Source organism: Symphalangus syndactylus, chromosome 12, assembly GCF_028878055.3.
Source record: "Symphalangus syndactylus isolate Jambi chromosome 12, NHGRI_mSymSyn1-v2.1_pri, whole genome shotgun sequence".
NCBI lineage: Eukaryota > Metazoa > Chordata > Mammalia > Primates > Hylobatidae > Symphalangus > Symphalangus syndactylus.
Window position 1 is genome coordinate 95,867,719 of NC_072441.2, and position 13,073 is coordinate 95,880,791.

At 42.0% G+C, this 13,073-nt stretch overlaps 1 protein-coding gene across 7 annotated transcripts in view; it reads right to left on the bottom strand.

Annotated features, from left to right (window-relative positions):
• The window catches only part of ADCY10 (adenylate cyclase 10), a 104,455-nt gene that overhangs the window by 39,400 nt on the left and 51,982 nt on the right, over positions 1-13,073 (bottom strand). For all 7 annotated transcript variants that reach the window (XM_063625076.1, XM_063625077.1, XM_063625074.1 and 4 more), the window contains 5 exons: positions 12,751-12,943; positions 11,685-11,771; positions 8,050-8,324; positions 6,249-6,385; positions 28-156 (listed from right to left, as the gene is read on the bottom strand). In XM_063625076.1, the coding sequence (XP_063481146.1) occupies positions 28-156; positions 6,249-6,385; positions 8,050-8,324; positions 11,685-11,771; positions 12,751-12,943 (821 nt within the window). The remainder of the gene's footprint in view (positions 1-27; positions 157-6,248; positions 6,386-8,049; positions 8,325-11,684; positions 11,772-12,750; positions 12,944-13,073) is intronic.

Consider the following 13,073-nt stretch of genomic DNA (forward strand, 5'->3'; position numbering starts at 1 on the left):
CCACCGCGCCCAGCCAGATTTTCTTACCTTTTAATGACGTTGGAGGTGACAGGTTTTTCAGTCTGACACCACTTGTGAGATGACAGACTTCTTCACTTTCCTCATCACTATGGAGAGTAACCATGTTTAACTTCTCTGTTGGCTTAATGAAACGCTCTACAGGGGTATAAAAGGGAAGAAAAGTTGAGTCATTATCCTGTCTTATAAGGTCTGATTTTCCAATGAACTTTGAGATGGATCTCATATAAGAAGACAGGGCAGAGATGTATATTGGCTCACCAACTATTCTGGAAACGTTTTTTTTGTTTTGTTTTTTGTTTTTTTGAGACGGAGTCTCTCACTGTCACCCAGGCTGGAGTGCAGTGGCGTGATCTTGGCTCACTGCAACCTCCACCTCCCAGGTTCAAGCGATTCTCCTGCCTTAGCCTCCCAAGTAGCTGGGATTACAGCCGCCCACCACCATGCCTGGCTAATTTCTGTAAAGATGAGGTTTCACCATGTTGGCCAGGCTGGTCTCAAACTCCTGACCTCAAGTGATCTGCCTGCCTCGGCCTCCCAAAGTGCTGGGATTACAGGTATGAGCCACACTGCACCAGGCCACTGGAAACCTTATTCTAAGTAAAACTGATTCATGAAAATCTAGATGTACTCAAAAATGTTTTGTCTCCCTCTGCCAACCCTGCCCAACCAAAAGAATTGGCACTATTGATGTCTTCCATAGGATATAAGGCTTTACAAACATTTGATTCACAGATTATCAGAATGTATTACAGTTATACAGAAACATTTATTTGTATGTATATATTTACATACCCACACTCAGTTACAAACACATTCTGTGAGGCACTGTACTCTAATTAGGACATAGCTACTATCAGAAAGAGATACTTTAAATGGTGAAGTTTGAATAGTAAATGTGCCTAGTAATTTGATTTCCTAGTACTCCAAAATGCATTATTTTTCTATCCCTTCAGCCATTCATGTAGTCCTTGGTAGCTGCAAGACTGTGCTAGGTGAGGTGGAAATAGGAAGGTGAATAAAACCAAGTTCCTTATTTCCTAGAGCTCTAAGTCATGTACACAAAGAGCTGGACTGCCAGGCAGTAAATGAGTGCCATGTGACTGGGCACAAACAGTAAGCACCAGAGTTCACATCAATACAGGACATATTTATTAAGGACTTTCTGTGCATCATATCCAGTGAAGGCTGTAAATGTGAATAACACATGCTTCCAGCCCTCAAGAGGCTTAAAAATCTATGGAGACAGATATATAAGTAACTAATTATAACACCAGGATGAGTGACTTAAGAGCTAAAGAGCAAAGAGTAACATGTTGTGGGAACAGAAAATAACAATTAAATCAGACTTGGTGGATTCAGAAAGGCTTGATAGAGGAGGAAGTACTTTGATTGATCCTTGAAGGATGAAGAGATATTCTAAGCGGAAAGTGGAGGAGAGGCCAACAGAAAGGCACAGGAACCTCAGAGTACTTAGCGAGTTAGGGGAATGGAGCTGCCCAGCGTGACTAAAGTGCAGGGGCTGGAGTGCTCAAGTGCTATGTGGGAGACGTGTTTGGAGAGCTAGTTTGGGAGCAGAGCATGGAGGGCATTAAACACCATAATATGAAGACTGGACTTTATAGACAAGAGGGAAAGATCACAGATTTCTGAAGAGGAGATAGTAGTAATCCAACTAGTCATATTTAGGAAGGTAGCACTGGAAGCAGCATATGGAAAAGGCGAGAGACTAGGACAGGGAAGACTACGTACGGAGCTATAACAATGGAATGTCAAGAAGTGAGGATGGATAGAACCAGGCAAGTGGTTCAGCAAGGAGAAAGCAAGTACTAAAGATATGGAGGAAATGGGGCCTAAGCAAGACAGTGATAGAAGTGACAGAGACATGGAGTACAGAAGGAGGGGTGGTTGAGAGGGAGGATAATGCATGAAGTTTTAGATTTATTAAGTTTAAGGGAATCTGTGGAATAGTTCAATGGGCAATTGGAAATATGGGTGTGGAATTAAGGGTGAGGTTAGGGTTCGACACACACACGAAGGCTGAGAAATAGATGAGTAAATGAAAACAACTGGGGAAAGAGTTGTTTCCAATTCTGGCAAGCTAGCAAAAGGAAAGGGTTAAGGATAGAACTTGAAGAACGTCCCAGGAGGAGTAGACCCAGGGAGAGAGCCAAGGATTATCTGAGGACTGGTCAGAGAGGGGAACAGGAGGAGTGTGGGGTCAGGGAAGCCAAGGGAGGATAGCATACCAAAAAGGGGGCCGTGTGTGTATGTGTGTGTATGTGTGTGTGTTGGGAGTAGGAGAGTGGGGCTCAAGGGTATGATGTGGTGCATGCTCTTTTATGCTTATTTCCCCTTCCAGGACCTAGCACTGAGACAACCATTCTTTCCATCACTCAACCAGTATTAACTAATTGCCTCTAGGTGCTAAGAATTTTCCTAGGATTGGGGATTCAGGAGAGCACAAGACTCCCTGCCTCATGAAGCTCACATTCTAATGGGAGACAAACATTAAACAATAGATAAATACATTAAAAGGATAATCTCATAATGTAATTCAATTGTGTGAAAGAAATAAAAGGGTGATAGACAGAATGTACTCCCTACTCAGTTTCGCCTTTTGTCAGCCTTTGCCCTATTTACTATATCCTAGGTTCCTTCTATGTGTACATATTTTTCTGAAGCATTTGAATATAAGTCACACACATCACACCCTATACTCCCAAATACTTTACACTGTATTTTCTAAAAATATTGACACTCTTTTGTTTGTTCGTTTTTTTTTGTTTTTTTTTTTTTGTTGTTGTTTTTTTGAGACGGAGTCTCGCTCTGTCACCCAGGCTGGAGTGCAGTGGCGCGATCTCGGCTCACTGCAAGCTGCGCCTCCCGGGTTCACGCCATTCTCCTGCCTCAGCCTCTCCGAGTAGCTGGGACTACAGGCGCCCGCCACCACGCCCGGCTAATTTTTTTGTATTTTTAGTAGAGACGGGGTTTCACCGTGGTCTCGATCTCCTGACCTCGTGATCCGCTCTCCTCGGCCTTCCAAAGTGCTGGGATTACAAGCGTGAGCCACCGCACCCGGCCATGTTTCGTATTTTTTGAGACAGGGTCTCACTCCTGTTGCCCAGGCTGGAGTGGAGAGGCGTGATCATAGCTTGCTGCAGCCTCAACCTCCCTGGCTCAAGCAATCCTCCCACCTCAGCCTCCCAGGTAGCTGGGACTACAGGCGTGCGACACCACACCCGGCTAATTTTTGTGTTTTTAGTAGAGACGGGGTTTTGTCATGTTGCCCAGGAAGGTCTCAAACTCCTGGGCTCAAGCGATCCGCCCGCCTCAGACTCCCAAAGTACTGGGATTATAGGTGTGGGCCACTGCACCTGGCCAACACTCTCTCATATAACTAGAATATAGTTATCACGTTCAAGAAACTTAACATTGGTTGGGCACAGTGGCTCACGCCTGTAATCTCAGCACTTTGGGAGGCCGAGGTGGGTGGATCACAAGTTCAGGAGTTCAAGACCAGCCTGGCCAAGGTGATGAAACTCCATCTCTACTAAAAATGCAAAAAAAATTAGCCAGGCGTGGTGGCAGTTGCCTGTAATCCCAGATACTTGGGAGGCTGAGGCAGAGAATTGCTTGAACCCAGGAGGCAGAGGGTCCAGTGAGCCAAGATCGTGTCACTGCACTCCAGCCTGGACAACAGAGTGTCTCAAAAAAAAAAAAAAAGAAAAGAAAAGAAAAGAAATTTGATATTGATACAATACTTGAGTCTACTGTCCATATCCCAATTTTGTGAATTGATCAAATAATATCCTTTAACATTCTCTTTTCTTCCAGTATAGGATCCAGTCCAGGATTATGTATCATATTTTTTTTAATTGAAGTGAAATTCACCCAACATGCAATTAATTATTTTAAAGTATACAATTCAACGGCCTGTAGTGCATTCACAATATTGTGTAACCAGAATCTCTCCTTAATTTCATTTTTTTAAAATTAAGACACAAAAGACACTGAAGGGTTTTAAATAGAAAAGACACCTGATTATGTTTTAAAAAGCTCATAACAGGGCCAGGTGCGGTGGCTCACACCTGTAAACCCAGCACTTTGGGAGGCCGAGGCGGGTGGATCATTTGAGGTCAGGAGTTCAAGACCAGCCTGGCCAACATGGCAAAACTCTGTCTCTACTAAAAATATGAAAATTAGCTGGGCGGTAGTGGTGCATGCCTGTAATCCCAGCTACATGGGAGGCTGAGGCAGGAGAATTGCTTGAGCCTGGGGAATGGAGATTGCAGTGAGCCGAGATCGCTCCACTGCACCCCAGCCTGGGCGACAGAGTGAGACTCTGTCTCAAAAAAAAAGCTCATAACAGATACTACATAAACATTTATTGAACAAGTAAACAAATGTATAAAATTTAGAAATAGTATTTATAGTATTTATATTTACATATCGCTTTCCTTTAATCCATTGGCATCTTAATATTATTATAATGGAATTATTTAGTCTAAAAATAATAATCATAGCAGTCATTATCTATTTGATGATCCATTATCATCTTTAAAACTAATTTGGCCAGAGAAAGTCTTCTCTATTTTTTCATCACAATCATCCAGAAAGAAAAAAAAATCGATCTTTCCTTAAAAAGCAAGCTAATGTTTCTTGTTCCTTAAAAAAAAAAAAGGTGGAGCTTTGCCCTGTTCTCTCAGACAATCATCTGTCTCATTTCTCCTACAGATGTGCCCTCAGGGGCCACCTGGTCCTGTAGTCATGCTATTGAACAAGAAGTGAGAGGCAACAGATACAGCACAGACTGAAACATGGATAGGGACATCTGAGCATCATTCATTCACCCGGGAGGCAGGGGTTTTTAGGAAGCAAGAGGAACCTTTCTTACGAAATTTCCCTCATTATCACCTTTAGGTGGTGATTTTCTATCCTGCTACATAAAGACAGCAGCACCACAAGTCCTTTATTGCACCATATTCACCTCAACATGACACTGATCTCACATCTATATTCTTGTCTTTAAATTTAGTCGCAGAGGAATAAGTTTTGACCCTCTAGGTTTAGTAATATTAATACACGTCGTGCTTATAGCTGTTAAATCATCTTATTACTTAATTTGAGTCCAAAAAAATGAAGAGGCTTCCAATTCCAGGAAGAGAGAGTTGGTACATTTTTCCCTATTCCTCCTGCTAAATATAATTAAAACCCCTAGACATTATGTGTAAAACAAACAGAAGATGACATTGAAGGTGGAGAGAAGTCAGACCAGCTAGGGACCTCAGGACCCAAGGAAAAATGTGGTAGTGGGTCCCATGGCAGGGCTTTCTTTTTGCCTCACATGTTCAAGACTTAGAGCTGAAGAATCTAGCAACTCAGAAACACCAAGGGAGTGCAAACAAAAAAAGTCCTAATTAAAGCCTGCTCTATCTAGCCTTAATTCTCTACTTTCCAACTTGTATTCTCTGGCCCCCACCCTTCTCTCTGCAATAAAATTATTTTCCTAAAAATTCCAACTGGCCTCCTTCATGCCATCACTTCCTATTTCATCCCTGTGTATATCTGTGTAGCACGGGATCTTTGTTGATAACTCACTTCATACTAGCAATTTTACCTCTGGCAAAAAAGGAAAGGCTTTTTGAAGATAACATCAAAGCAGCCCTTCAGTTCTGGGCCTTAAGATTTGTCAATGTTCTTTCATTTTTACTACAGTTACTTTTTTTTTTTTGAGACAGAGTCTCACTCTGTTGCCCAGGCTGGAGTGCAGTGATGTAATCTCAGCTCACTTCAACCTCCACCTCCCGAGCTCAAGAGATTCTCCTGCCTCAGCCTCCTGAGTAGCTGGGATTACAGGCACCCACCACCATATCTGGCGAATTTTTGTATTTTTAGTACAGACAGGGTTTCACCATGTTGGCCAGGCTTGCCTTGAACTCCTGACCTCAAGTGACCTGCCCACCTCGGGCTCCGAAAGTGCTGAGATGTAGGCGTGAGCCACCGCACCCGGCCATAGTTATACAATCTTTAGCCGAGTCCAGTGACTCCTAGGCAATGTTAAGTTCTCTTACAATCTGGAATATCAGATCCAATAATTCCTGGCTCCCCAGAACCCTCTGACTCTACAGGAAGCAGCCTGTGGAATAGCCCATTTTTGCTACCTTCTCTGAATGAAGACTTAAGTTAGGCAGAACAGAGTAACAAAGAACCATAACCGCGGGACTTACTGAACAGGTTATTCCAGGTCCTATTTGTCTTTTCCTCAGACTCCGTTTGTTGGAAAACGAATACCTTGTGATGGTCCAGGTTTTTAAGCAATTCTTCACAGTAAAATGGAATCCCACAGCTTCCCTCCACCAGGTACCTGTAGTGAAAACAAGGCAATCTGTTTACATTGAAGATACATCTTTTAGGAAGGAAAAACATTTAAGTCTTCTCAATCACTTGAAAATAATTTCTTGTCATTCTTCATTTGTTTCTGTTTGTTTTCAATTTTGAGGCATTGTTTTGTTTTCTTGTTATTTCACTTATGTGTGTACACAATAAGTGTGCACACACTTTATTTATAGTTTTTAAAGCAGACATTGGGAGGATAAGCCAAAAACTAATCAAAATGGTTACCTATAGGATAAGGGAGTGAAGCAAGACTAAAGATGTACCTTTTTGGCTTTAGAAAGATATACGTGTTCTATATAATTTAAACAGAGAGAGGGGGAGAGAGAGAGAGACAGACAGACAGAGAGAATGAGTGTCAAATTGGTGCCTGGAGTTATCTTAAATGAGCCTTTGTTCAAGACATCTTTCTTCCAGAAGCAGGGCAACCTCATTGCAGATACTAAGATGGGCCGTAAACAGCCAGCTAAAGAAGAAACATTCTCTATGTTGTTAAGGTGACTGCTGTCAGGACCCCAGGAGAGCCAGGCTCGGTGGCTCACGCCTGTAATCCCAGCACTTTGGGAGGCCGAGGAGGGCGGATCATCTGAGGTCAGGAGCTCAAGACCAGCCTGACCAACATGGAGAAACCTCATCTCTACTAAAAATACAAAATTAGCTGAGCGTAGTGGGGCATGCCTGCAATCCCAGCTACTCGGGAGGCTGAGGCAGGAGAATCGCTTGAACCTGGGAGGTGGAGGTTGCGGTGAGCCGAGATCGTGCCATTGCATTCCAGCCTGGGCAACAAGAGCGAAACTAGGTCTAAAAAACAAAAAACAAACAAACAAAAAACAAAGAAAACCCCAGTAGAGGAATTACTGAGAAGCTCAGAGAGCACTCACCAGTGAGTCAGCTTTCCACATCTGCCATAGACAGAGAACACCAATGCCAGACCACACCATTACCAGCCAGGTAAGACCTTGCTTAGTTGCAGGTCATGGTCTTTAATGCTTACCAGTTTGCCTTTCCTGTCACTTGCCCATAACAATGCTCTTAGTCACTGCAGGTTAAAGTGAGTATACCCATACCCCCCACAATGAAAGGGAGATAGAGCCTTTCACTAAGCAAAGTTTGAGAAGGCATTAACAGGGAGAAAACATGGAAAAGGTGAGCAACATCCATCCTACCAAGCATTATGAATGGCCCCTTCAAAAGGTGGACCAGACCAAGCATGGTGGCTCACAGCTGTAATCCCAGCATTTTGGGAGGCTGAGATAGGAGGATTGCTTGAGTCCAGGAGTTCCAGATCAGCCTGGGCAACACTGTGAGACCCCGTCTCTACAGAAATAAAAAATTTACCAGAGGTGCACCTCTGTAGTTCTGGTACTCGGATAGCTGAGGCAGGAGGATGGCTTGAGCCCAGGAGGTCAAGGCTGCAGTGAGCCATGATGACACCACTACACTCCAGCCTGGGTGACAGAGTGAGACCCTGTCTCAAAAGAAGACAGAAAAAAAGAAAAGAAAAATTTTTTAAAAGGTGGGGCCAGGAAAGATACTGAACTAGGCGCATCAAGACACATACTAAGAAATCTGATGAAGTCTGGACCGAGGGAATGAATGTAGATGTCGAGTTCAGAATAGAAAGAGGTTACTTACGAGTCCAGTTCTTTGGGGATGCAGCTCACATTGAGGTCAAGACAGATCTTGTTGGAGATGTCGTTAGGCTGTACTGCACCAACGGTGATGTAGGTGGTTTTCCTGTTCTTCATTATGGCACTGGCAGCTGCACAGGGAATGTTAACGAAGGGACACAGGGACATAATGATGAAGATAGGAAGAGTCCGGATAAGCTTCTCCAGAAATCTCCAGGAGGTCGAATCCACAAACTGGGCCTCATCAATGATAAAAATAATCCTTTCCTCTTTCACTGTCTGGACAAGATACAGAAAGAGAAAGAGAAACACTATAGGATGTCAGATTTTTTTACATGTGTATGGGTATGCATATGTATCCATTGAGTTTCCTGGTTTGCTTATGATGCAGCGAAAGAACTAAGTTCAATCTTTTCTTTCCAGTAACTTTGCATTAATTTATATTCCATTAACTTAGAATTTGTGGCTATTTGGACAAAGCTGGCTGGAATGGACTCTTATTTGGTCAAACCTTTGTGTAAAGATAGTGCAAATTTGGAGGATAGATGGAGTTTTAGGGGTACCCACAAAAGCCAACTGAAGTGCCATTACATAAAAATAACTGGTTTGTTAATTATGAGTCATTTTAATCTATTGAAGGATAAAGTTCTCCTGGGGAAATCTACTTGACATTTATTCAACCAACATATATTCAACACATGCTTACTAAGCACCCCCTGGGCTAAGTGCTAAATGAAACTAGTCCTCGCCCTGCTGGCAGCTGATGCTATTCTAGTTTGAAATGTGGTATGTGTTACACTTAAAAAACAGATCATGTGTCCCTTTTCTCATATAGACTACCCTCCCCTAAGTAGTCTGAATTATTTATTCACTCATTAAGCATTTATTGTGCATCTATCAGTGTCAGCTGCTGTTCTAGGTACTGGGAATACAGTCTCAAACAAAATATGGAGCCTACATTTTAGCGTCAACCACTTACATAGCAGGCTCTGCCTTACCACTGTGTAAGGTGTCACAATGCAGAAAACCCGCTCCCCAATTCTCACTGCTCCAGACTGCTAATGGCTGCTTTTTGTTTCCCTCTGAGAAGAGATTGAGTTAACCCATTCTTTCTCTTTGTGCTTGGCAGTCATTATAAAGTGTTATAACCTGCCTTGTTTACACATGCGTAAGTCTACTCCTGCAGCCCCATTCTGTCACCAAATACTTAGCCCTTTGACTAGCCCCGAGAACAGTTTAATTAATGAGGAGGTAAGCACTACATTGTTTTGATTTTGACTGATATCTTTAAAAAGATGGGGCAGATAGAAATTTAAGTTTTAATCTTGGGATAGCCTTGTTAATGAATTATTCATAAATGGAAGAGAATAAAGCAGGAACAAAAAAGCATGAATTCAATAATAAAACATTGGCCTGGTTTCTTACAATTTAAAATGAGGATTGGGTTCTCTCTAAAGTGAAAAAAAGCCAACACTTATATTGTACTTACTATGTTCCAAGTACTGCAGGATGCTCTTTACAAAATTAACTCATTTAACCCTCACAACGTCCATATAAAGTGGTACTATTGAATCTATTTACTGAGAAAATTTGGGCACAGAGAGGTTAAGTAACTTGCCCAGGGTCACACAGATAGTTAATGGTCCAAAGACTTGTCAGTACATAATCAAACACAGCTTTGGTAGCAGTTTCCAAACAAGATTCTGCTTCAGTACCAACTGAAAAGTTTTAAAACAAAAGCAAACAACTAAATAGGTTCCTAGGCCCAATCCACATCCTACTTTTTTAATCTTTAGAGTTAGAACTCACAAATCCATATTTTTAAGGAGCTTCTTGTAAATACTTGTGATGCAAACAGTCTAAAGCCTGACACTTAGAAACTGCTGATATTGTCTTGCCTATGACCTGAAGTGCAGAAGAAGAAAGCTGTATTATAAATATAATACAATGCCACCAACTTATATTGATCATTTATTATGTACAACTATGAGGCACATTGCTCATCAATAGTGATACAGAAATGTTAAGAGACTCTCTGTTCTTAAGAAGCTCACAGGCCAGGTGCGGTGGCTCACGCCTGTAATCCCAGCACTTTGGGAGGCTGAGGTGGGCGGGTCACGAGGTCAGGAGTTTGAGAAGAGCCTGGCCAACATACTGAAACCCCATTTCTACTAAAAATACAAAAATTAGCTGGGGGTGGTGGTGCATGCCTGTAGTCCCAGCTAGTCAGGAGGCTGAGGCAGGAGAATTGCTTGAACCTGGGAGGCAGAGGTTGCAATGAGCCAAGACTGCACCATTGCACTTCAGCCTGGGTGACAGAGCGAGACTCTGTCTCAAAAAAAAAAAAGAGGCTCACGATCTCCTGAGGGAGAGAGAAACAGATTTATAAGTAATGAATGGCAATATACCATAATAGTATAGAGTGTATGGTATAACTAGAAATGTGTTCAAAGCCTTACAGAAGCCTGGTGGAAGAATAATTAGTCATGTCTAGTGATCTGGGGAAGTTCTCACCAAAGAGGTGACATTGAAAGATGAGCACCATTTCTCTAGGCTAAAAAAAATCTTTTGGCTTTTATCTTATTACCACTGGGACTTATTTCGAGAGTATACAGTATGGGTTGGTGTGATTTGCATATACTCTGAGAATTATACGAAGGATGAATTGAAGCAGAGAGGTGTGAAGCACAGAGTTTTTTTGAAATCTATGGAAATAGTCCAGGAAAAGATGATAAGAGCCTGAACTATGGCAATAGGAAGGGAGGACAAGGAGATTCCAGAGACTGTTTGAGGTAAAAATAGTAGGACTTGGCAGTGAGTAAATGCGGGAATGTGGGTGAAAAAGAAGGCAAGGATAACTTTAAGTGATACAGAATGGCATAATTTGCTGCTAATGAAATCAAGGATCAGGATCAGGATGAAGAAGAAAGGGCACTATAGTAAAAAATTGAATTTGGCATTAGACACTCAACTCAGCGTGAGTCACTACATCCAAGTGGAATATATACAAGGCTCTTAGGAATATGGTTTTGGTGTTTATAAGAGAGGTGGGGACTGAAATATAAATTTGGTGATCAATATATAGCAGACAGTCATGATATTACTGGGAGAGAGAGAGCTAACACTTGTTGAGTGTTTCTTATGAAAGAGGCACTGTTCTAAGTGTTTCTACAGATAATCTAGTCATTTAAACTTACATCCCAGTGAGCTACATACTATTATTTTCCTCCATTTGATAGATGATAAAGCAGAAACATAGAGAGGATAAGTCACTGCTCGAGGTTGCTCAGGTAGCAAGTGATAGGCCTGGGGGTTCAAACCTCAGTGGTCTGACTACAGAGCCTGCGTATGTAACCACTTTGGTACATTATATTTCAACAAAGGATGAAAAAATGAGTGCTGAGAGAGGCCAGACTCCTAGGAGTAATGTTAAGGGACTCTTTTCAAGGCATCTAAATTCTAAACAGAACTTTAGCTTGAAGTTTGGAAGGATGGAAGAGAAGGAAGCACTTTAGGATAAAGCCTTCACATACTTCAAAAGCCTCTTGCCAATGCGGTCTGAACTCCTCAAACCACCTGGCTTTGTGGTGATTTGCCCAGTTTTCTTCCCCCTACTTCTTGACCCACAGATGCTCTTACCTGCTTCAAGATCTTCATAAACAATATTTCCAATTGTTTTTGCTTTTTCAAGGTTCTCATCCTGGAAATCTCCTGAGAAATGGGGAACTGTACAAAGAATTATGAGAATATTGAGTATGGGAAAATAGCAAAGGGAACTACTGGCTGTGCAACTTTGGGCAAAACACTTAACTATTCTGTGTCTTGAAATCCTCATGTGTTAGATAAGTGGTCCCAACCTTTTTGGCACCAGGGACCAGTTTTGTGGAAAATAATTTTTTTCATGAACTGGGGCAGAGGGGGATGATTTTGGGATAATTCAGGTGCATTACATTTATTGTGCACTTTGCTTCTATTATTATTACATTGTAATATATAATGAAATAATTATACAACTCACCGTAATGTGGATAGAATCAGCGGGAGCCCTGAGCTTGTTTCCTTGCAACTAGATGGTCCCATCTGAGGCTGATGGGAGCCAGTGACAGATCATCAGGCATTAGATTCTCATAAGGAGCATGGAACCTAGATCCCTTGCATGCACAGTTCACAATAGGGTTCATGCTCCTATGAGAATCGAATGCTGCTGCTGATCTGACAGGAGGAGCTTAGGTGGTAATGTGAGCAATGGGGAGTGGCTATAAATAGAGATGAAGCTTCACTTGCTCACCCACTGGTTACCTCCTGCTGTGTGGTCTGGTTTCTAACAGGCCATGGACTAATACCAGGGGTTGAGGACCCTTGTGTTAGATAATTCAGGAAAAGACAGGGCACAGTCTGCATTGGCATCACTTATAGGAACAGAGTGACTTTGTGTCCCAGAGTAGCTAGTATAGCTATGATAGAAAGGTAAGAAAAAAATTAGTCAGCAGGTGGCCATTTGGATTTTCTTGAGTATGGTATTTCAAGATACCTCTAATATGTCAAGAATGTGGATGCACATCCAAAGAGGATTGGGAGCCATTTACTCACCATCTGGATACTCCAGATATACAGACCAAAGAGATGCTAAGTCACAATGCACCAGAGAGGAGTTGCTGTGCCTGCCCATGGCTGTTTGTGCAGAAGTATAATACTAGCTAGTTACCTGAACATGGAAAATGTCGTTAAGAAGACAGTAGAACTTTTCATCCAACAGTGTCATGACTTTATTTCGAAGGTTGGTCTGTCGTTCTTTATAATGTTTACAAGTGACCAGGCCTAGGACATTGGCCATGAGCATCTGGATGGTATAGAAAGTTTGACGGAAGCTGATCTTAGTCAATGAAATGGCAATAATCCTGTTTGTGAGAAAATCAAGAATCAGAAATTTTTAAATATATATTTTTGAAAATAATAAAGTTTGAAGGAAAGCTCTGTCTTCTCATATTCAGCTGTAATGATGGAGATTTTCCAAGCTATCTTGCAATG